The sequence below is a fragment of the Saimiri boliviensis genome, chromosome 17 (assembly GCF_048565385.1).
Source record: "Saimiri boliviensis isolate mSaiBol1 chromosome 17, mSaiBol1.pri, whole genome shotgun sequence".
Taxonomy (NCBI): domain Eukaryota; kingdom Metazoa; phylum Chordata; class Mammalia; order Primates; family Cebidae; genus Saimiri; species Saimiri boliviensis.
In genome coordinates this window covers 4,597,572-4,622,516 of record NC_133465.1, presented here as the reverse complement: position 1 = coordinate 4,622,516, position 24,945 = coordinate 4,597,572, and the positions used below count along the sequence as shown (strand labels likewise).

Below are 24,945 nucleotides of genomic sequence, written 5' to 3'. Positions count from 1 at the left end.
GCTGGAAGAGGTATTTAGGAGCCAAATCACTTAGGACTCTGTATGCCATTTTCAGGATTTGGGACTTTATTCTAAATTATGGGAAACCAGATCCAGGAACACAGCCCGAGGTCAGAGTGGAGTAGAGTTCTGGTTATAGTGGAGCATCTGATACAGAGACCCACCTGGATTTAGCTCCGATAATAATACATGGTTACCCAGGGGAAATGGTTGTGAATATAAACTTAAAGTGCTGTAATACTTAACTTTTTAACATTTAGGAGTTTAGCAACTTGCTCTTGGAATTTTTGGAAATACTTAGGTTCTAACACAGATATGAAAGAAAAAACCTTGTCGCCTCTAACAGTCTAGAATTAGTATATCCTCAATTACTTAAACCTTTCTTTTCCTCCTCAGAGTCCTTTTTTCCCCCTAGCTTTTTAAAAAAATATATAATTTGGCCAAAAGTATTATTAGAAGCAGTTTCTAAGTGTATCTTGAAATTCCAAAATTAAAACCTAATTTAAATCTGAGTAAGCTGTCTAGGTTAACAAATTGTATAACTGCCTTGGCCAGTACAAAATGAGTTAATGAAACCTCTGTTTCCATTCCTTCTGAAAAACAAATGAACAAACAAAAAAACACAAAACAAATGGATGAATTCCCCATATTTTAAAAAGATATTTTAGAATCAAGGATGGAAATACTCAAAATCACAAAATTGTAAGCAAATTCAGTTGATAACCTTTTTCTATTAACATTCATGTCATTTTATTTCCTTAGGAAAAAAACCTCCATGCCTGAAAATATTGCTGCACATTTCTCTGGATAATTAATAAAACAAGTAAAAACTTTGTTTTGATTTTTGAACAATTATTTTCTTATAAGAAAATAAACTATTTTTGGTAAGAACAGGAACTTCAACCTTTATATATTAATTTTGTTCTCAAACTAGATTGGAGGCTTTAAAAGTTAAATTATCACCCTGAGGACCTGTAAGGTTGATTGACACTTACCTGCTTACGTTGTCATGGAACATAATCAGCAACTCTACCTTAAGGGCAGTGGTGGGATTGTTTTAGCTTCTCTGAAAATAACTAATTTTTTTCTTTAGAGGAGACATTGAGTTTTGAATTTTAATTAGTTTACTCAGTCAAATTCTCTCAATGCCTACAGAGTATAGACATGTAGACGGGTTTCAGGTGGCTATGTCACTTTTTTTCCTAACTGTAAAGCTTTAAGGTCTCAACATAAGCTGTAGTAGGTATTGCTGTTCCATGTTTACAACATCACTCTTTCCTGCCTTTCCCTAGGATTAAAGGCTTCAAAGCTTGGGAATGAGTTCAGTTTATACTTTCTAACTACAGGATACATCACCCAAGTGTGTCAGTGATAAGCTATACGATAACTCAGTGTATTTTCCTACTACATCAAGTGTCCCAGATATGTGGCTTGAAATTATTTTCAAGCTGTGTTTCTCAAACTTGGCACTATTGACATTTTGAACTGGGTAATTCTTTGTTCTGAGGGTGTCCTGTGCATTCCAGGGTGTTTAACAGCATCTCTAGCGTTTACCCACTAGATGCCAGTTGTGGGATCAAGACACCTCCCACAGTCACCCTGCCACCAGTTGTGACAACCCAAAATATCTCTTGACATTGCCAATATTTTCTGGTAGTCAATATTGCTCTTGGTTGAGCACCACTGTTTTATATACTGAGACGTACAAATGTATGCACTGAATTAAAATAATCTGTATTTATTTTTAAATTGTGTTTTATCAAGTTGAAAAAAGTCCAATAAAGCACTTACTGAGAGTCTAATATATACTTAAGACAGTGGACAGCTTTCTCTTATAATAGTCTTTTGGCCTCCACCCCACTCCCAGCTCCTGCTTTTGAGAGGCAGTGACTTTCACTTCTTTAGCTATTTTATCTGGTGTTTACCTCCATATTTTATCTTTATTTAATCAGTTTTAGACATGAACTATTAAATTCCTATTTGAGACAGGATTTTAGCTCACTCTGCTTTTTCCTTCTTATAGCTTCTCAATATAGTTATATTACAATTTTAATTAAATCTGTAGTTATTTACAGTATCATGACTGAAAATACTGTTCACTGTAATCAAATGATTTCTTTTCCATTTTGAACTCTAAGGTTGATAGAACTCTTCTCTCTTCCACTTCCTTTGTCTCTTTTTAAAAGATCTTTATCTAAATAAATTTGTCAACTTCCGATAGATGTGTGTCATGCCTCTCAATACAATTTTTCTATCGGACCTGTCAGATAACAGGCCAGTTCCTTTTTTCCCCTGGAGACATCACTTCTGGAGTCTCCTGATCTACTTCAGTCAGAACTATTATCAAGCCCACCCAACTGCTAATATCCTGTGATTTTCCTTTGCTATCATCCTAGGAATTTGATTCGCCTATCTTCTGTGATGGATTGCCAGTTTCCTGGGTCTCAGATCTTCCTCTTGTTTCTAACTATTTCGTCTTTGGTACACGTCCTCCCAACAGTGTCCTTATGCCTCCGTTTCCTAACTTTCTGAACTGCTCCAGGTCAAACTGGCTTATGTCCCAGCAGTAGCTCTGTGGGTACATTGGTTTGAACTTTCTCTTTTCTGCTTAGTCGTTTACCATTTGTCCATCTGTCTTTTATGTTCATATATTGGGACTTGGAATTAGATGTTCTCTTACTTTTATTGAAGTTGGAGACTGTGTTTCCCCTTCCTATTTGTCTTGTAATTTGACAGGGCAGTTTATCTGACAGGGAAGGGAAAAAGAAATGTCTGGATTTTTTTTTTTAACTTATTGAAATCAGAAGTCTGTATTACTTTCTAAGACAAAGCATGAGTTATCAAAGTGCTATGATTCCATGTGTCTTATTAAAACTTGCATTCACATTTGAAAAGCTCTGAATCAAATATTCTTGGCAATAATAATTCAAAAGTAGAAAGTGATCATATAGTTTAAAAAACCTTTTCGGCCAGGCATGGTGGCTCACACCTGTAATGCCAGCATTTTGAGAGGCTGAGGTGGACAGATCATTTGAGGTCAGGAGTTCAAGACCAGCTTGACCAAATGGTGAAACCCTGTCTCTACTAAAAATACAAAAATTAGCCAGGCATGGTAATGCACGCCTGTAATCCTAGCTACTAGGGAGGCTGAGGCATAAGAATTGCTTGAACTGGAAGGGGCAGAGGTTGCAGTGGCCAAGATCATACCACTCTACTCCAACCTGGGCAACAGAGCAAGAGTCTATCTCAAAAAAAAAAACAAAAAAAAAAACAAACCTTTGCTTATGTTTGAAACTATAATATATATATAGAGAGAGAGAGACAGGGTCTCTGTTACCCATGATGAAGTACAGTGGTGTGATTATGGCTAACTGCAGCCTAAAACTCCTGGGCTCAAATGATCTCCTCCTACCTTAGCCTCCTATGTAGTTGGGACTACAGACTCTCACAACTATGCCCAGCTAATTTTTATTTTGTAGAGACAGGGTCTTGCTATGTTGCCCAGACTGGTCCTGAACACCTGGCCTCAAGTCATCCTCCTGCCTCAGCCTCCCAAAGTGCTGGGATTATAAACCACCCAGATGAGCCACCACACCTGGCCCTGAAATATAACTCGGACATAATAATAAAAATCTAGATAGCAAAAGTGTTTTACTTTGATCTTTTGGGCTGTGGAGGTAATAAAGTTTTAAGGTTTTAAGTATATTTTCAGTATTTTCCAGTACTTACTTAATCTTTTTTCTTATGTTCATACTTGTTCTTGCTTATGTTTGTTTTTAGATGTTAGGGTTTAATCATATGAAGGCTGACTCTGAGCCTCCTCTCACTGGGATTAACTTTTACTTTTTATGCCACCATTGCCAGAAACCTTTATATAATTCCGAGTACCATTCCATAAGCAGTCTTGCCTTTTTCATGTGTTATGTAAGGTAGATGTAGGTCTCTTTCACCTGCTGAATACACTACTACTCATTCCCCTTATTAAACCATCTTAATATTGGCTCATTTCTTTAAGGACCTCTGGTTCTATTTACTGCTTTCTGACATAAGATAATATTTTATTTTGTTAGTTGTTATTGCTAGCAAGAGTTCATTCGTAGTTATTGGGCTCTCATATGTGACTTTAACAAGAAAAACTCTAGATTATAAGATATTTGAATAAAATAATGTTTAGACCAGGCGTCCCCAAACTACGGCCCGCGGACCGCATGTGGCCCCCTGAGGCCATTTATCCGGCCCCCCGCCACACTTCAGGAAGGGGCACCTCTTTCATTGGTGGTCAGTGAGAGGAGCACAGTATGTGGTGGCCCTCCAACGGTCTGAGGGACAGTGAACTGGCCCCCTGTGTAAAAAGTTTGGGGACGCCTGGTTTAAACTAATATGGTACCAATGATGTACTCATTCTTACAGATTATACCACTAGCATATTTTATGTAGTTATGCTCTCAAAAACACCTCATAGGTTGAAAAATGACCAAAAAATATTATGGAGGATATTAAAGAGTGCTAATGTTAGCTACAGTTTTTAAAGAAAATTTAAGATCAATTGTAGAAGTTATTTTTTAAAAGATTTGTTTCAAAACTGTTTGAACACTGTTCTCTATGTATTCTGCCACTGTATATATTTTCACTGATACTTGATGAAAAAGTAGCCAATCCAAGAACCCAAGAAACTTACTTTTTAAGTCACCTAAAGTAATGTGCCAATACATTGAATGATGTAGTCAAAGCTCTTTCAGAAGGAATTGCTCTGGGTGGTAAAATGATTTGGGGTGAATGGGCTAAGGTAATGACTATGGCCTCCACAGCTGTACGGCTTATTTCACATACCATGCTGCAATATATTATGACAGCCTTTAAAGTCCACTGAAGGACTCCATGTTTGGGTCCCCTTCCATGAACACTCCCTTCGTGGAAGCCGTCTCTCTCTCCTGGATTTCCCCTCTGGAGTCCCCTTCCACTCTCTCGTGGAAGCCTGTCTTCCTCTCCTAAACTCCATCTCTTTCTATTCCCTTCCACTCATTGTGGAAGCTGCTTTCCACTCCTGGATTCCATCTTCCTGGATTCTCTCACTCAGTGTGAGTTAGCTGTTTCTTTCTCTCTCTTTCTCCTGTTTCTCTCTCTCTCTAAGTAAATCACTTTCTACAAACAAAAAATAAATAAAAAACACCGAAACCTACACTGGGTTTCAGAAATATGGGGTGAGTAATGACGTTCCAGTCCACTTACCTCTAATATCTGATGCTTTACTGTTTCATGCATATTGTCATTTATTTCTTCAACCAATTCTATAATATAAGGTTGGCAGGAATTGTTTCTCTCTTCTAATAGAAGAAGAAATTGAGAAAGGAAATTGTAAAAGGTTACTGTGACTTGCCCAAGGTCAAATAACTGTTAAGTGTCAAAGCCTTGACTCCAAGACATGTGCTTTTTCTTTTTTACCATTATACCTTCTTCCTCAAAACACACTATAGTATGAATAGAGCCATATTCTAGAGTTGATAATTTAGGTATTTGCAGGTTTGTTTGAGTAATATTTTAACATGGACAACCTAATTAAATTGACACAGAGGTCATTACTCTGAAAAATAATTTTTTTTGGCCAGCCATGGTGGGTCACACCTTAATCCCAGTGCTTTGGGAGGCCAAGACAGGATTGCTTGAGGCCAGGAGTTCAAGACCATCCTGGGTAATGTAGTGAGACTGTGTCTCTAAAATAATTTTTTTTTTTTTTTAATCAGCCAGGTATGGGTGGCACATGTCTTTAAGTCCTAGCTTGGGCCCAGGAGTTGAAGGTTGCAGTGAGCTATGTGCGTGCCACTGCACTCCATTCTGGGTGACAGAGCAAGACCTTGTCTCTAAAAAGTAAAAATAAAAATTTTAACTTAGTCCTTTACAGAATAAGCATACTCAGATTTCTTGCATGTCTTAGAGTATTAACTTTTTAAATAGGAAAATGTTAATCTCTACTTTTGTTCTGCACTCTTAACAAATTATTGTCATAATTTAAAAAAAGCTAAGACTGACATTTTTTTTTGCATTATTATTGTCAAAGCATTCATTGAGAAGTGTTTAGATGTTACTGTGTACCCAGTGAACTATTCTGGATAGTAGCCACTAGCTAAATTATTATAACCAGTTTAGGCTGAATATGTTGAGAAGAGGAGATACCTGATTTGAGAGGGATATATTTTGTTCTATTTCTTAAATTCGAAATATCCACATTATTTTTTGTTAACACTGACAATTAGTGGTACTAAGTTTAATATAGATTTCTCTACAAAAAAAAGCATCTTATCCAAAATAGTCTTAAAGCATATGTAAAATATATTACATTGCTGTTATTATGTCTTGATAGATCATTGTGGTCAAGTTGTAACATAACAGGAAACAACTGTAAACCATTTCTAATGTGCTTTTATCATTATTATTCTTATTTAAAAGGGAGCCTGGCTTTTTAACTCTTGGCAGAAACTAATTTTCCCCATTTTAAAAAAGTACACACACACACACACACACACACACACAGTATTTGGTTAACTGTGTCAGAAATCTTGAAAATATGCCAGGTGAAATCAAACCAGCTATATTCTTTTTAATCTAGCTAAATTATATCACATACAAGATCTTATGCTGAGTTTATAATTCTAACCATTGGAATTTATATTATGATACCCTGATAGAAGTGTTTATACTATGATGATATGGAACAGTAAATGTCTCTAATGCATAGTCTCTGTCTTCCAGATTTGGTTTGCTGTAAATGTTTAGGCTTTAGCCCTGCACCTTGGCTAAAGATAAACACTGTTCTAAGCAAGTGTTTGCTAGACAAATGTGTTTATTTTTTCTGAAGCAAAGTTTTCTTAATATTTTTAATTATGGAGTTTAGCTGATTATTTGTTCTTCGTCTCATTTGGAGGCCTGAACTTTTGTCTTGAAGCTTACGTACAAGAAAAAAATTATATTCTTCTATCGATTGCTTTCAGGAAGGCATTTATTACTGAAATCATAATATATATTGGTATGAGTTGGGATAAAATCCACCATCTTTCATGTGAAGTGGTATTAAAGTGAAGAGATGCATTTATGGTTCCAGCTCAAATTTATCACACCATTTATTTTTTTAGAAGCTACTGATAAACTTAAAAAAGGCTACTCTTGTACAAAGCTATTTAAGACCAACATTGTCGAGTTTGACTGAAAGTTGAAGAAGACTAATATTAATAATTGTGACTTTAATTTCTTGTTGACATATGCAGTATAATCCTTTTGATTATTTCCTATGGTCTATTACTGTGATAAGTACTCTACTACTTACACTGTTTCTAATAAAACCAAGGCATGGAGAACTTACGGAACTTACTGTTCAGTCTCAAGTATATCATGATATAATAGTAAAAATCAGAATCCAAAATCATATAACTTCTGCTTGAATGCCATCTGTCTATTGGGTATTTTTACCCATTCTAAACCATCTCAGTCTTAATTATCAAGGCCTTTGCTACTGAGGATCTTATTTCTACTTGTCACTTAGGTTAGATTTTGATGCAGATACATATATATTTGTCTAAAAACTATCATAATAGGGGTGCTTTACCTTTGGTACAAACTTGAACTTCAATTATGAAATGATAAATCTTTGTGAATCTGTGCAGCATCTGAACCAAAGGGTTGCAAACTCAAGCAGCTACATGAGTTAAACAGGTTATTTAAATGAGTGGGTTAGAGGACAGTGGTGAAGCAGCCAGATTTTTAGATAGTGGCAAATAAATTCTAATTATTTTAAGCCACAGTAAGGGCCACGCAGAACACAACTATGGGCTTTCAGTTTGCAACCTTTGATAAAATAGTTTGTCTTTTTCCTGCTGTTCATGCCCCTCCAAAATTACATGTATGCTAATTTATTGGGGATGAGGAGCAAGTGGTTTAAACTGTTTCCAGAAAGTACAATTAAGTATAGCTTTCTATTTTGGGAAAGGCTTGTACAATGTATTTGAAAAGTAATGTTAACTGGTCTAAAAGATCATCTTTCCAACCCACACTTGAGCTCAGTTTATGATGTTTACTTTCTGTCAAAACTTAGAAAAAACATTCACAGTTAACTTTCATAATGTAAAATGTCTGTCTCATTAGGCATTAAGGAAGCATCGGTCAATAGGTATAATGTTGTTAGATTGTATGGCTAATGTGAATGTGGATATGACCTCCCAAATAGATCAAAGACTAATCTCTTTGACAGTTACAAGATGGCAGAGCTTGCCTTGGGCCCTTTGCTTCTGCACATTGAAACTATTTGTTCAGAAAGCATGCCTGAAGAATAAGAATGTGTTTATCAGGATGAGCAGGTAAAAGTAAAAGGTTGTCTTTTGACATTTCAACTAATCCCTTCCAGCCTTTGGTTTACTTAACATTTAGGCTATTTGCTGGCAGGAGAAACTGGCTTTTTCACATATGCTGTATGTCATTTTAAATCGGGTATTGATTTTCATGCTTAATAATCCCTCAGTGTACAATGAAATAGATTCTGATGTCATTAAAATGAGGTGTACTCACTTTCTACCTTTTCTAAACCCTTAGTTTTGCTTTTGCCAATTAATTGTGATCTCACAAAGTAATTTTTATTACATATTAGTTTTATATTCTGTTTCTTTATGTAATAAGAAATATTTCAAAGTTAACCTTTATATACAGTTCATTTCAGGGTTTTGTTATTGTTTGAGAGTATTTTGTTTTTTTTTGTGTATGGGTTTTTAAGCTTTTTATCTAAAATTAATTCCCTTGGGCAAAATATTGGCAGTATTTTAATGGCCATTTGGAGTGTAAAAGGTGTTTGAAAATTTGTAATAAATTAAAACAATGTAGATATATAGAAAATTTAAATTATATTAATGAAAAATAAAAAGGCCAAGGAGACATAATTTTATTTAATCTGATAGTTGCTATGTTAGCTCTAAATATTCAGTTTTTAACTAATAATTCCTAGAGCAACTTGTCTTAGGACCAGTGACTACTATAATATATCAATTTGTCCATGTAGTAGGAAAATTTGAAAACACCTAAGGTAATATGCCCGACAGAGTAGATGTCAAATTTCTTTGAGGAAAATATTGTTAAAGCACAGATGCTGCTTTAGTTACATTTTTGAGAGATAGGTAGGAAACACATATATTTTTCCTAGTTGGAGAGAATTTTAAAAATATTTTTCCTCTAGGCCGGGTGCGGTGGCTCAAGCCTGTAATCCCAGCACTTTGGGAGGCCGAGGCGGGTGGATCACGAGGTCAAGAGATCGAGACCGTCCTGGTCAACATGGTGAAACCCCGTCTCTACTAAAAATACAAAGAATGAGCTGGGCATGGTGGCGCGTGCCTGTAGTCCTAGCTACTGGGGAGGCTGAGGCAGGAGAATTGCTTGAACCCAGGAGGCGGAGGTTGCGGTGAGCCGAGATCGCACCATTGCACTCCAGCCTGGGTAACAAGAGTGAAACTCCGTCTCAAAAAAAAAAAAAAAAAAATTTTCCTCTAATCTTAATTATCATGTGCTTTATCGCTGAATTTCCAGGAAAGGTGTTTACATATCATTTAATATTTACTATGGTGTTATATTATCTTTTATTACTTATTTATGTTGCCTTAAAAAGCAAAGTTGGGCTGGGTGCAGTGGCTCACGCCTGTAATCCTAGCACTTTGGGAGGCTGAGACAGGTGGATCACAAGGTCAGGAGATCAAGACCATCCTGGCTAACACAATGAAACCCCATCTCTGCAAAAATACAAAAAAAAAAAATTAGCCGAGTATGGTGGCATGCACCTGTAATCCCAGCTACTTGGGAGGTTGAGGCAGGAGAATCACTTCAACCTAGGAGATGGAGGTTGCAGTGAGCCAAGATCAAACCACTGCATTCCAGCCTGGGTGACAGCAATACTCTCTCAAAAAGAGAGTAAAGTTTATGTCCTTTATATTCTGGTTATAAAGTTTTATTTTAGAAATTTGACAGATTCTTTTGAGGGAAATGTAAAATAAAAAGGGTGGGGTTTTGAGGTTTTTTTTTTGTTTTTGTTTTTTTTCCCTCTCTGTGACTCTGTTAAAAAGCTTAGGTTTTAGCCAGGTGTGGTGGCTCATGCCTGTAATCTCAGCACTTTGGGAGGCCGAGGTGGGCAGATTCAATGAGGTCAAGAGATTGAGATCATCCTGGCCTACATGGTAAAACCCCGTCTCTACTAAAAATACAAAAATTAGCTGGGCATGGTGGTGTATACCTGTAGTCCCAGCTACTCTGGAGGCTGAGGCAAGAGAATCTCTTGAACCCAGGAGATGGAGGTTGCAGTGAGCCGAGATCGCACCACTGCACTCCAGCCTGGCAACAGAGCAAGACTCCGTCTCAAAAAAAAAAAAAGCTTAGATTTTACTCTTACAGTAAGATACAAATTTTTACCTCCCAATTTGAAATCTCCTTTTCAGAAGGGTACTGTTCTCTTTCCTTAACAGTGTTATAGACTACGCTGAAAATACCTTTTTTTTTTTCTTGAGTAGGTTTATAACTTAGTAAAGTATTATGAAGTAAAATAGGGGTCACTTGAACCTAAGCACTGCAATAACATGACACTCGGTTAGACCTAGACAGCTGCGAAGTGACTCACTGTTTGTTGTTAGTATGTACAGCACGGATACACTGGACAAAGGGATGGTTCACATGTGGGTGGGATGGAGCACGATAGCATGAGATGTCATCATAATACTCAGAACAGTGGTCAATTTAAAACAGGAATTATTTCTGGAGTTTTTTATTTAATGTTTTTGGAGCACAGTTGACTGCCATTAACTTAAACCACTGCAGGTAAGAGGGAATTACTGTATAAAGTCTGTTAATTTATCTTTAAAGTCTAAAATTTTTCCAAGAAGTTTACTCTTTATTTTTTAGTTGACAGATAATTATTGTACATATTCATGGGATACATAGTGAGGTTTTGATACATATGATGTTTATCGATTAGATCAGGGTAAATAGCGTATCTGTCATCTCAAACATAATTTCTTTGTGTTGGGAACATGTAATCTCCTCATTCTAGTTATTTGAAATGATGTAATATATTATTGTTAACTACAGTCATTCTATTGTGGTATAAAAGATTACAACTTATTCCTCCTATCTAGCTGTAATTTTATATTCTTTGACAAATCTCAGCCAGGTGCAGTGGCTCATGCCTGTTTTCCTATCACTTTGGGAGGCCAAGGTGGGAGGTTTTCTTGAGTTCACTAATTGGAGACCATCCTAGGCAACATACCAAGACCTCATTTCTACTAAAAATTAAAAAGAAAAATTGACCAGTCATGGTGGCACATACTTTTAGTTGAAGCCACTTGGGAGGCTGAGGTGGGAGGATCACTTGAGCCTGGGAAGTCAAGGCTGAAGTAAGCTGTGATTGCACCACTGCCCTCCAGTCTGGGTGACAGAGTGAGACCCTGTCTCTCAAAAAAACAAATATCTCCTTATCCCTCCCTTCCTCCTCCCCTTCCCATCTGATAGTATCCTCTGTTCTACCTTTTATTTTTATGAGATTGACGTTTTTAAGCTTTCATATCTGAGTAAGAACATGCAGTGTTTATGTTTTTGATTTATTTCACCTAAGGTAGTGTCCTCACTTCCATCCATGTTACCATGAATAGCAGGATTTCATTCTTTTTTTATGGCTGATTAGTATTCCATTGTGTATGTATACCACATTTTCTTTATCCAGTCATCTGTTGTTGGATACCTCGGTTGATCTTGGTTATTAAGAATAGTGCTGCGATAAACATAGGGATGCCGATGTCTCTTCAATTTAATGATTTCCTCCAAGAAAGTAACTCTACATATCTTTATTTAGGCTTCTATCACAAAAATATATAGTTAGCCCTCTGTATTTATGGGTTCTGCATCTATGGATTCACCCAAGTGTGAATCGAAAATATTTGAAAAAAGAAAATTGCCTCTGTACTGAACATGTACAGATATTTTTTCTTGTCATTATTCCCTAAACACTACATTGTAACAACTATTTGCATAGCTTTACATCATATTAGCGATTAAAGTAATCCAGAGATTATTTAAAGTATGGGAGGATGTGAGTAGGTTATGCAAATACTAACTCATTTTATATCAAGGACTTGAATATCTATGGATTTTGGTATTTGAAGGAAGTTCTGAAACCAATTGCCCATCAAGACTAAGGGACAACTGTGCCATTTGATATACTTGTCCTGGAATACTGCAGTTGTACCAGATTATTTCCTGGAGACAATTACCAGGCCACAGTGCAGGGAGAATAAACTCAAACAGCTTGGTGGTCATACTGAATTAAAAGGATAGAGTTTAGGGAAAGTCCATGGCTGCTAGAATTTGCAAGGCAGAATATGAGAGCTGATGGAGCTACACAGAGAGAAAGCTCCAGGTATCTGCATGGGAATCCCCTTGAGTTTTTGGTCGAATATTGATTGCCATATATGTGAGAGGAAGCTACATAAGGCCAGGGAAATAAGTATGCAGAAAAATTCCTAGAGCTCCCAAAGGTTTGGGAATAATTCGAGTTCCCAGCAGCCACAGGAGAAAAGACTATAACACACGGGATACTTGATACAATGATCAAAAGAGTTTCACCTTTATATGGGGGATAAATTAGCTCTAGACTAAAGGCTGCTCTTGACTTTCCCTAACAAGGGTAAACCTCAAAAGAATAAACTGGTTCCAAGTACCCTAATTGCATTCACAACATAATCCAGTAACCACTAACTTAATGCTGACAATGTCTAGTATACAATAAAAAATTAGCAGGCATGCAAAGAAGAGAATTCAGCCACGAATACAGAGGAAAATCAATCAATAGAAACAAAACCAGAAATGACAGAGATGTTGGAACTGGCTAGCAGACTAGGATTTTTAAAATATGTTTTGTATTCTGTAAGTTCAAAGAAGATAGAAAACGTGAGCATACTGAAAAGAGAAACAGAAGCAATTTTTTAAATACCTATGTGAAATCTCTCGATATGAAACAAAATACACTGGATGGATTAGGCAGTGCAGAAGGAAAACTTAGTGAACTTGAAATTTTAAAAATTATCCAAAATGAAGTGTAGAGTGAAAAAAGTATCAGTGACATGGAGTAATATAAAGTAGTCTAATAAAGTTGTAATACAAGAAGGAAAAGAGTTTGGAGGCAGAAGAATATCTATATATATTTAGAGAAGTAATGGCTGAAAAAATTTCAAGTTTCATAGAAACTGTAAGCCCACAGATCCAAGAAGCTTAACAAAATTCAAGCAGAATACATATAACAGCACAATGTAATCAAATCCAAAGTCACTAAGGGACATTACAGAGATAGGACAAGAGCATATTTTTCTTCAGAACTATGCAAATCAGAAAATAATGAAAATACATCTTTAACAAAAGAAAAAAACCTGTCAATTTAGAATTATTGATCAAGGGGGGCAATCTCTCAAAAATGAAGATAGTGAAGGCTTTTCAGAAAAAAAACAAAAGCTGAAAGAACTAATTGCCAGCAAACCTGCGCTACTAATATTAAAGCTCTTAAGGTAGAAGGAAAATGACACCAGATGGAAATTTAAACCTACATGAGAAAATGAAGAGTGCCAGAAATGGTAAATCTGTGGGCAAATATCTTTTAAAAGATAATCTTTCTGGACAAAATGGAAATCTGAATAAAATACATAGATTATTTAATACTAATGTACTAATGTTAATTTCTTAGTTTGACATGTGCTATAGTAATATAAGATGTTAACATTGGGGAAGTTGGATAAAGGGTATAAGGAATCTCTGTACTATCTTTGTAACTTTTCGATAAATCTAAACATAAACTTATTTAAAATTAGATAATGTATTGTTTAAAGCATAAATAATCAAAATGTTTTATGGGTTTATAGCATATATAAAACTAAAATGTATGGCAACAATAGCATAAAGGACAATAAAAGGAAATGGGAGTATATTGTGGTATTGTTTTTACATCATATATGAGGTGGTATAATATTATTTTAAGGTAGACTAATAAGGTTATATATTATAAACCCTAGAGCAATCACACACACACACAGACATAGCTAATAATCCAGTAGTGAAAATATTATGGAAATATTAGTGGGGGGAAAAAACTTGATTGATCCAAAAGATAAAAAGAAAATGGGACAGACTAGCGGGAAAGCAAGGTGGTAGTCTTAAACCCAGTCACAACAATAACTGCATTAAATGTAAATGTTCTAAACATTGCAATTAAAAAGCAGAGATTACCAGACTGGATAAATGTAAAAGAATGAACTACTCATATATCGTTCAGCATGAATGAATACTAAATGAAAAAAGACGCAAGTCATTACATAGTGTATGATAATATTTATATGAAATTCTATAAAGGGTAAAACAGAAGGCAGATCAGTGGTTGCCAGGGCCAGCAGTGGAGGAAAGAAATTTACTATAAAGGGATAAGAGGGAACTTTTGGGGGTGATGAAAATGTTCTATTTTGTGATTATGATGGTGGTTATATGACTATATATGCCAAAACTCAGCTACTTGTATGCTGAAAATGTGTGGATTTAATGAATGTAAGTTCAGTAAATCTGAGATCACACAGCTATTAGTTATATGCATTAGGTAATTTAAGGAATGTGAAGCTAAATAAGACTATTTTATGTGAAATGAAAAAATAAGTACTGAAAAACAAAATAAAATATCTTTACCCTAAAAATATGTATTTTCAAACTGTTAGAAGTTAATATGATGTTTAAAATGAACTTTTATTATCTACTAAATTTTAAAATATGTTTTAAAATTATTAGGTTGAACTAAAACGACAATACAATGACCACCATTCAAAATTAAGAGGTCTTTTACCTGGCCGTCAGTGGTATGAAATTCAAGCATACAGGGCCTTAAACCAGGCCCTTGGTAGGTAAGTGGAGTGAAATTTAATATAATGTAATTATCTGTGACAGGGCTGTATATATAAAGCTAGTCTTGCTACTTTACTCTTTATAATAAATTTGGTAAAATTTTATTTAACTGGAAGCTTAGGAACTGGTATATTTTCAATGAAGTAAAATTTGAAAAGAGTAAATAAGTTATTCTCAAAACAAAACTCACAATTTGCTAAAGTTTAAAGAATTTTGTGGGTCTAACAATGAATACTGCACAAATATGCTTAGTAAGTATTTATTGAAGGAAACTTATCAAAGTTTTGTCTTATGAATATCAAAGCTCAGATAATGATTTTGTAGGTAAACAGACCTCTGTCCTCCCTTGCCCCAAAATGTCAGGGAAGAAAATTGATATATCAGCCACTGTGAGAAGATATTCTCTTTGAAAGTGCACTTTCAGTAACTGAAAGCATATAGAATCTGTGTATCTGTTAATTTGCTTCATCAAATACAAACAGAATCTGTTTTACTGCCCAGTGACCTTTTGCAGTTGCACAATTTTTTATCTAGCTTCTATGTAAAGAAGGTATATGACAGAAAAAATACCATTTTCATTTTAATGTTATTTCTAAGGTTTAGACAACAATATGATTACCGTCTGTACTTTCTTGTGTCTTTTATGTATAGTGATAATGTTGAAGGATAACATTGAAACTGAAGGATATTGAATAATTAAAGAAAAAATAAAATAATAGTTACTTTTTTTTTTTTTTTTTTAAAGACAGTCTCTTTTTTTTTTAAGGCAGGCTGGAGTGCAGTGGCATGATCTTGGCTCACTGAACCTCCACCGCTTGGGTTTAAGTGATTTTCCTGCCTCAGCCTCCAAAGTAGCTGAGATTACAGGCATGTGCCACTATGCCCACCTAATTTTTGTATTTTTAGTAGAGATGGGGTTTCACCATGTTGGCCTGGCTGGTCTGGAACTCCTGGCCTCAAGTGATACATCCATTTCAGCCTCCCAAAGTGGTTGGATTATAGGTATGAGCTATTTGGGAGACTAAGGTAGGAGGATCACTTGAGCCTGGGAGGTGGGGTTGCAGTGAGCCGAAATCATTCCACTGCATTCCAGCCTGGGCAACAGAGCCAGACCTTGTCTCAAAAAAAAATTTTTTTTAAAAAGCAAATCATTCAAGAAGGGTTAAAACAAGCCATAGTCATGGTCCTAAAGAATTAACACCAAATCGGGCCAGGCACAGTGCCTCACGCCTATAATCCCAGCACTTTGGGAGACTGAGACGGGTGGATCATGAGATCAGGAGTTCAAGACCAGCCTGGCCAATATGATGAAACCCCTTTTCTGCTAAAAACATACAAAAATTAGCCGGGCATGGTGGCAGGCGCCTATAGTCCCAGCTATTCAGGAGGCTGAGGCAGGAGAATTGCTTGAACTGGCAGGCAGAGGTTGCAGTGAGCCAAGATTGCGCCACTGTACTCCAGCCTGGGAGACAGAGCAAAACTCTGTCTTAAAAAAAAAAAAAAAAAAAAGAAGACAGACTAAACATTTCGTCATGATACTCCTGTTTCTAAACATTCTTGCCCATTAGGATTTGTGCTTTGTGAAACTCATTTTTACATATTTTATATAGTCATGCATCACTTAATGACAACAATATGTTCTGAGAAGTGAGTTGTTAATCAATTTAATCATTGTGGGAACGTTATAGAGTGTACTTAACACAAACCTAGATAGTATAGTCTACTACATACCTAGGCTATATGGTATAGCCTATTGCTCCTCGATCCTACCTGTACAGCATGTTACTGTACTGTAGACAATTGCAACACAATGGTAAGTATTTGAGTATATAAATGTAGAAAAGATAGAGGAAAAATATGGTATACAAATACAGTATATTAAAAACGGTACAAATATATTGATACTTACCATGAATAGAGCTTACAGGACTATAAGTTGCTCTGAGTGAGTCGACTGAGTAGTGAGTGAATGTGAAGACCAAGGACATTGCTGTATACTACTGTAGGCTTTATAAACACTGTATACTTAGGCTATACTGCATTTATTTATTTGTTTTTATATTTTCAATAATAAATTACCCTGAGCTTACTCTAACTTTTCTTTTGAGAGATGGATAACACTGTGTTGCCCAGGCTGGTCTTGAACACCTGGGCTTAAGCAGTCCTCTCACCTTGCAACTAGCTGGAACTGCAGGCACACACCACTCTGCCCAGCTTACTGTAACTTTTTTACTTTATAAACTTTATATTTATTTATTTTTACCTTTTGACTTTTCAGTACTTAGCTTAAAATACAAGTTATACAGCTTATTCTGTTTTTGAAATTTTAATTTTATTTTTAAATTTTAAACTTTTGTGTTAAAAATGAAGACATGGGGAGTGCAATGGCTCACGCCTGTAATCCTAGCACTTTGGGAGGCCAAGCTGGGCAGATCACTTGAGTTCAGGAGTTCAAGACCAGCCTGGCCAACATGGTGAAGCACCATTTCTACTCAAAATACAAAAATTAGCTGGGTGTGGTGGCAGGTACCTATAATCCCAGCTCCTTGGGAGGCTGAGGCAGGAGAATTGCTTGAACCCAGGAGATGGAGGCTGCGGTGAGTGGAGATCACGCCACTGCACTCTAGCCTGGGTGACAGAGTGAGACTCCATCTAAAATTAAAAACAAACAAACAAACAAACAAACCATGAACACTCATGTAGTAGCCCAGGCCTACACAGAATCAGGAGTATCAGTATTCCTATCTTCTGCCTCCATGTCTTGAATCACTGAAAGATCTTCAGGACCAATAAATAACATGCATGGAGTGGTCATCGCCTGTGATGTCAGTGCTTTCTTCTGGAATACTTCCTGAGGGATCTGCCTGAGGCTGTTTTACAATTAACTTGTTTTTATATAAGTGAAAAGAGTACACTCTAAATTAATGATAAGAAGTACAGTATAGTAAATACACAAACCAGTAACATAGTTAATATTACTATCAAGTGTTGTGTACTGTACATAATTGTATGAACCACTATTATATATGCACTCCACGTTGACCGAAACATCATTATGTGGTGCATTACTATGCCTTAATTTCATGTTGTAGGGCATGAACATCTCATTTATAAATGCTGTGATTAGATTTTGTGCAAATTAATATTTTATATTCTCTGTGAAATTGTAATTAGCTTAACCGTGTAATTATTTATTTCCTAGTGAAGTTGTAAGGCATTTGGATAATTCATATAAAAGAAACAGGTTGGGCCAGGTGCAGTGGCTCACAACTGTAATTCCAGCACTTTGGGTGGCCAAGGTGGGTGGATCACCTGAGGTCAGAAGTTCAGGACCAGCCTGGTCAACATGGTGAAACCCCGTTTCTACTAAAAATACAAAAATTAGTTGGGCATGGTGGTGTGTGTCTATAGTCCCAGCTGCTGGGAGGCTGAGGCAGGATAATTGCTTGAACCTGGTTGGTGGAAGTTGTGATGAGCCAAATCACGCCACTGCATTCCAACCTGGGCGACAGAGTGAGTCTCCGTCTTAAAAAAAAAAAAAAAGGCGAAACAGGTTAAGAGTAAAATCATGAAAATACGACCAGACGACCAGTTGACGTATTTTCACTTCAACCAGAAGTCCCACAACTAATCATAATCTTACCCAGTCAAATCAGGCGTTTCGATTTTTCTGGTGTCTTGTGTACTTACATTAGCCTATTTGTAAACCAGATTGCATCTGAGTTCAGGTTTGTGCATAGCTTATGACATAGGACTACAACAACTAGATTTAAGCCCCAGAACATGTCACCCACTCTACTCCCCATCATTTTATTTTTTATTTTTATTTTTATTTTTGAGAGAGAGTCTTGCTCTGCCACCCAGGCTGTAGTACAGTTGTGTGATCTCTGTTCACTGAAACCTCCACCTCCTGGGTTTAAGCAATTCTCCTGCCTCAGCCTTCTAGTAGCTGGGATTACAGACACACGACACATGCCTAGCCAATTTTTGTATTTTTAGTAGAGACAGGGTTTCGCTATGTTGATCAGGCTGATCTTGAACTCCTGGCCTCAAGTGATCTTCCTGCTTCAGGCTCCTAAAGTGTTAGTATTATAGGTGTCACTGTGCCCAGCCACTCCCTATCATTTTAGAATGGCATTCTGCATGTGCTTTTCTTCAAATTGTGTGATTCAGGTCCATGGTTAAGCTGCAGGGTTCCTGCTCCCCTTTCCTGCCTAGAAATCCCACTTTACTTGGAATCAAGTTGCACTGCAGGTTATTGAGTCATTGCCTCTGCTTCCTTTGCGTCTCTCTGTGGATTGACCTGTTTTTTTTTTTTTTTTAATTTTAATATTCAGCTAACCATTTCTAGGGAAACGTGACTGTTTTTGAAATTATTGTCTTTTAGTCATTATACTCAATTTTAGGTAAATAAATATTCTTACCTCAATTAATTTTTTCTTCCTTTTAGTATAAGCAATGCCTCGAATTTCAAGAAACCATGTGAAACAAGTTATATTTTGTATATGACTTTGTCATTTACAAACCTTTTCCACATATATCATTTCATTTGATTCTTCTGCCCATCACTTCCAGTAGCAATGCATGTTGCTACTTGATGTTGATGTTTTATTTGATTTGCTTTTTTTTTTTTTTTTTTTTTTGAGATGGAGTCTCGCTTTGTCACCGAGTTCAGTGACACAATCTCGGCTCACTGCAACCTCCCCTCCCAGGTTCAAGCAATTCTCCTGCCTCAGCCTCCTGAGTAGCTGGGATTACAGGTGCGCACTACCATGCCCAGCTAATTTTTGTATTTTTAGTAGAGATGGGGTTTCACCATGTTGGCCAGGCTGGCCTCAAACTCCTGACATCAGATAATCCACCTGCCTTGGCCTGATTTGTTTTTAAACTGGTTGTGAGAGATTATTATTTTTCTAAGGCCATACGGCTACTAAATGGCCCTTTACATCTTGATCCCATCCACTTCTAAAACTGTAATAACTGCTTTTTCATCCTTATGCTCTACCTCTAGCCACTGAATTTTTTTAAACCTGTCACTATTAAACTATGAAACATACTATATTCTTTCATTATGCTATGCCTTGGTTTATAAAGTTACCATACAATTCATTTGGCAAATTTAGCAATCAAAGCCTCATCGGAAGTCATGTCTTTTATGAGGACCTTTAAAACTTCTCCAACTAGAGTTATTTATACCTTAGTAAACCTGTAGCATTTTGATTGTTATCTGTGTTACAGCACATATCTCATTGTATTGTAATAGCCTATCTGTTTCCTTCCTTGAACATGTGTTGTATGTTTTTGCATTCTCAGCAACCAACTATGTCTCAAATGCTTGTTGAAATGAAAAATGTGAGGTTCAGTGCTTTTTCCTACTATGACCGTATTGCCCAGAGAGCTTTTAGAACTTCAAAACTTGCTTTCCTAGAATATCGTAAAAATCATGTATTTATAGTTATTGATATATAATACTGTACTTTTAGTATTTTATTAACTTTTTAAAATGGAGAGCCTAGCTCTCATTTTACTGATTTTGAGGGAATAATATCAACAATTAATAATTTGTTACAAAGGAACTTATGCTTTTAAAAATGAATCAGTAAGTAAAATTTTTTAAATTTAAAAAAATAAAGATGAAGCAAATGTTTTGTTATTTAATAAAACTCATTATGTGTATTGATTGACAGAAAAGGTACTTATACTCTGAGTCACTTCTTGTAAGGGGTACATCTAGAAGATCTAAAGTAAGCAGAAACCAATGGATTCTTTTTAATGTTATTTTTTTTTTTAAGCCCACATGGGACTGTTAGAGTATTTGAAGTACTGTAAGTCTATGAAATACAAGAACAGCCTTTGGAAACATACCAGATGGTTTTGCAACCAGGTTACAACTGCCCTATGAGTTTCCTAACTAGTCTTTGTTGCTTTACTGAAAGCATAGTCTTTGTCTCAAGCAGGCATAATTTGTTTAAGCAAGGCAGTTTGAAAACAATGGTAAAAAGAAAAGGTGAAATCTTTTTTCTTTGAACTGTTTTATTAACAGAAATACCGTTCTACCATACCATAGATAAATCATACTGGAACCAAAATACAGTGGCACAGTGACTCTTCATTGACTTTCAGTACTCTTCTATAGTATTGACAATATTAATTTTCTTCCCGTCCTCCCCCATGTTATGGTCTGTTGCCTTAAGAGCCTATGGGTGACTTTAAAATAATATCAAAAAAGAATGTCCTATAAAATTTAGATTATTTTAGTCATTGTGGAAAAATTGAACATTTGTGTTACCTTTCACCCTCCCAAAATCCTATGATAATAAAGGAATGAAAAGTCAAACCTACAGTGTTACAAAGGGAGAGAGGAGACATTGACAATTTGTTGTGACAGACACAATAAATTTTGAACACTAGAAAACAGCTGAATGACTGAATGACGTAGCAGGAAAGAGCTGAAATTTAAATCTACATTGTTGAGAGTCAACAAGAACTTTCAGATTCATGCATGAAAAAGCCTAGGATTTGGAGCACTCTAAAATGTCAATGACAGTAAGGGTTAAAAAGCAGGTGGCTTGGTTGCAGGTATAAGAAACAATTAGCCTCCGCCCTCACCCAGGTTTACTTCTGGAAAGGTTGAACAACAGAGTCTCTGTATTCTTCAACACCAGGCACGGCTGAGGAGGTATTAAAAATAGAGGTTAATATTATATATGGGGATTCTATATACTGAATGTGAGAAATCCATCCCCTTTTTCTTTTCAGCTCTGTGTTGACTGACAATCAGTCTTACATATCCCAGGTGGAAATGTGTAATTCCTCTTTAGGGAAACTGACGACCACATGTGAAAGTGTCTACAAATTGGCCCTGTTCCTACCAAATTATCCTATAGCAAACTTCCCAGCCTATAAGTTCTGCCCATACATTCAGAGCTGCCAATCAGTGTTTTAGTGCCTTACCCTTAAGTAAGCGCAGAGTCTTCATCAGATTGTCAAAGAAAATCTCTAACATGAAAAACAGACCAAAACAACAACAACAAAACAAGTCCAAAAAGCAAACAAAAATGGAGCAGACCTTCAAGAAAATAGAAACAGTACAACAGACTAGAACAAGGATTGGCCAATGTTTTCTATAAAGGGCCAGACAGTACAGTAGTCTCCCCTTATCCACAGATGACACATTCCACAATCTCTATTATATGCCTAAAACCATGGATAGTACCAAACTCTGCATATACTATGTTTTTTTCTATCTGATAACCAAGATGGGTACTAAGTGGCTAACGGGCAAAACGAGTATACAGTACGGACATGGTAGACAAAGGGATGATTAACACCCTGAGTGAGACAGCATGAAATTTTTATCATGCTACTCCAAAGGGCATGCATTTTAAAATGTATTAATTATTTCTGGAATTTTCCAGGTAATATTTTTGGACTACATTTGACCATGAGTAACTTTGACCATAGACAAGATTGTAGCTGTGAGGGACTACTGTGTATATTTTAGGTTTTGCAGGCTATATACAGTCTCTATCACATATTCTTTGTTTTTTCCTTAACGCTTTTCAAAATGATCACTTGAGGTCAGCAGTTTGAGACCAGCCTGGCCAACATGGTGAAACCCTAACTGTACTAAAAATATAAAAAATTAGCCAAGTGTGGTGCCATATGCTACTCAGGAAGCTGAGGCAGGAGAATCGCTTGAACCTGGGAGGCAGAGGTTGCAGTGAGCCGAGATAGCACCACTGTACATCAGTCTGGCTGGCAGAGACTCCTTCTCAAAAAAAAAAAAAAGTGAAGACTATTCCTACATACTGAAGGCTGTAGAAAAACAAGACATGGGCTATTCTTGTGGGCACTATAGGCTATAGTTTGCCAACCCCCAAATAGGAGAAACCTTCAAAATTATATATCTGTAATATCCATAGAGAAGTACCATATTGCCTCCATGAAACAAGAACAAAAGAATAAGTTCTTAGAAATTAACATTATACCAACAATTTTTAAATGCATAATAGGGCTGGGAAGATGAAATTGAAATTTTCTAGATCAAAAGAGAAAGTAAGAAAGAAGAACTAGAAAATTAGAGGATCACTATGCGAGAACCAACTTCTGATAAATAGGAGGCCCATATCATAAGTACAGAAAAAATAGAAGAAAAAAATCTCAAAGAAATAACTCAAGAAACATTTTCAGAATTGAATAACATGATCTCCTGGTTGAAGGGGCTCACTCAGGCACAGGTAAAGGAGGAAAAGCTACAAAGTGCTTTGCTGTGCCCTTTCCAAGTATCTGGAGATAAAGAAGAAGTCTTAAAATCTTCCGAAGACACAAAGACAGGACTTTGTCTTACAAAAGACAGAGAATCAGAATCACAACAGACTTCTAAAAAGCAACACTGAAGCCAAAAAATAAAAAAAAATTGTCTTCAAATATTTTAGGGAGATTTTTGACTTGCAACTTAAGTTCTGTACAAGCCAAACTATCTATAAACTGTAAGACAGAATAAATCATTATATATACAAAGACCTAAAACATTTACTTCAAATGGATACTTTCTCAAGATGTTACTGGAAGATGTGCTCCATCAAAATACACACAAAAAAATAAAAATTTCAAAAAGAGGAGTATCAAGGGTGCAGGAAACTAGGATTCCAATCCAGAATAGAGGCAAAAATAATTCCTAAAACAACCAGGAAGGAAAACTTTGGGGTGATAGCAGTGTAGCAAGTAGTCTAAATTGAGTCCAGAGCTTAGAGAGTTTGACCATGCTGGGAAGAATTTTACAGCTATGGCATGGTTTGGGGATTAATTAATGATAGAAAACATTAAAAATAAATCCATAGGGCCGGGCGCGGTGGCTCAAACCTGTAATCCCAGCACTTTGGGAGGCCGAGGTGGGTGGATCACGAGGTCAAGAGATCGAGACCATCCTGGTCAACATGGTGAAACCCCGTCTCTACTAAAAATACAAAAAATTAGCTGGGCATGGTGGCGCATACCTGTAATCCCAGCTACTCAGGAGGCTGAGGCAGGAGAATTGCCTGAACCCAGGAGGCAGAGGTTGCGGTGAGCCGAGATTGCGCCATTGCACTCCAGCCTGGGTAACAAGAGCAAAACTCTGTCTCAAAAAAAAAAAAAAAAAAAAAAAATCCATAAAAAGAAGAGGCAGTTATTAACTCCAGGGAAGACAAAAAGTCTTGTACAATAAAGGAAATCTAATTATAGTACACTATGTGACTCTGTGTGAGTAGTTATATTGTATAACGTATATTATAGTGACACTATGTGAGTTGTTAATAATCCCAGAAAGGGACAGTAAAGTGTCAGTGGTATAAGAGAAATAAACATCTTCCACAGGAGAGAATCAGTACATAAGTTCTAAAGTTAAAAAAACCAAGAAGTAGTAGGATGAATGTTCCTCAGAAATTTGGAGATAAATAACCAGAAGAACTATCTAAAATATTGAAAGTAATAGTTTCTGGGGAATGGGTATTGGAAACAGGAGGTAGGTGAGGAAAAGAGAGTTTTGTTTTTCATTGAAAGCATAAAACTATGTGTTTGTGTTTCTTTGATAAAAGTTAAAATTTACAAAGCTATAATTAACTTTAAAAAGTGGTCCGGGCGTTTCAGTCCTAGATAAGATGAAGTAACCATATTTAATAGTCAAAAAAACCTAGAGAGAATATGTGGAGTAGCTGTTTGAGAACTGTGAAAAATAAATACTAGTAGGTAGATTAGAAAGGAAACCAGAATTCAAAATACCGATGATCTAGCTCAAGGAACTGTATAACATCAGATAAAGTAGAATTCCAAGCAAATAAAATTAGTAGGGATAAAAGAGAACATTACATAATGATGAAAGAGTGAATTCACCAAGAAGACATAAGAATCATAAATGTGTATGCAACCCAAAACAGGGTTTCAAAATACGTGAAGCAAAAACTGACAGATCTGAAGAGAAAAATAGACAAATACACAATTATACTTGGAAACTTCATAATT

At 36.2% G+C, this 24,945-nt stretch overlaps 1 protein-coding gene across 1 annotated transcript in view; it reads left to right on the top strand.

The window, feature by feature from the left end:
* BRIP1 (BRCA1 interacting DNA helicase 1) overlaps positions 1–24,945 on the top strand; it is a 156,431-nt gene that overhangs the window by 110,906 nt on the left and 20,580 nt on the right. Inside the window, 1 exon segment of the mRNA XM_003929081.4 lies at positions 14,830–14,942. Within this exon segment, the coding sequence (XP_003929130.1) occupies positions 14,830–14,942 (113 nt within the window).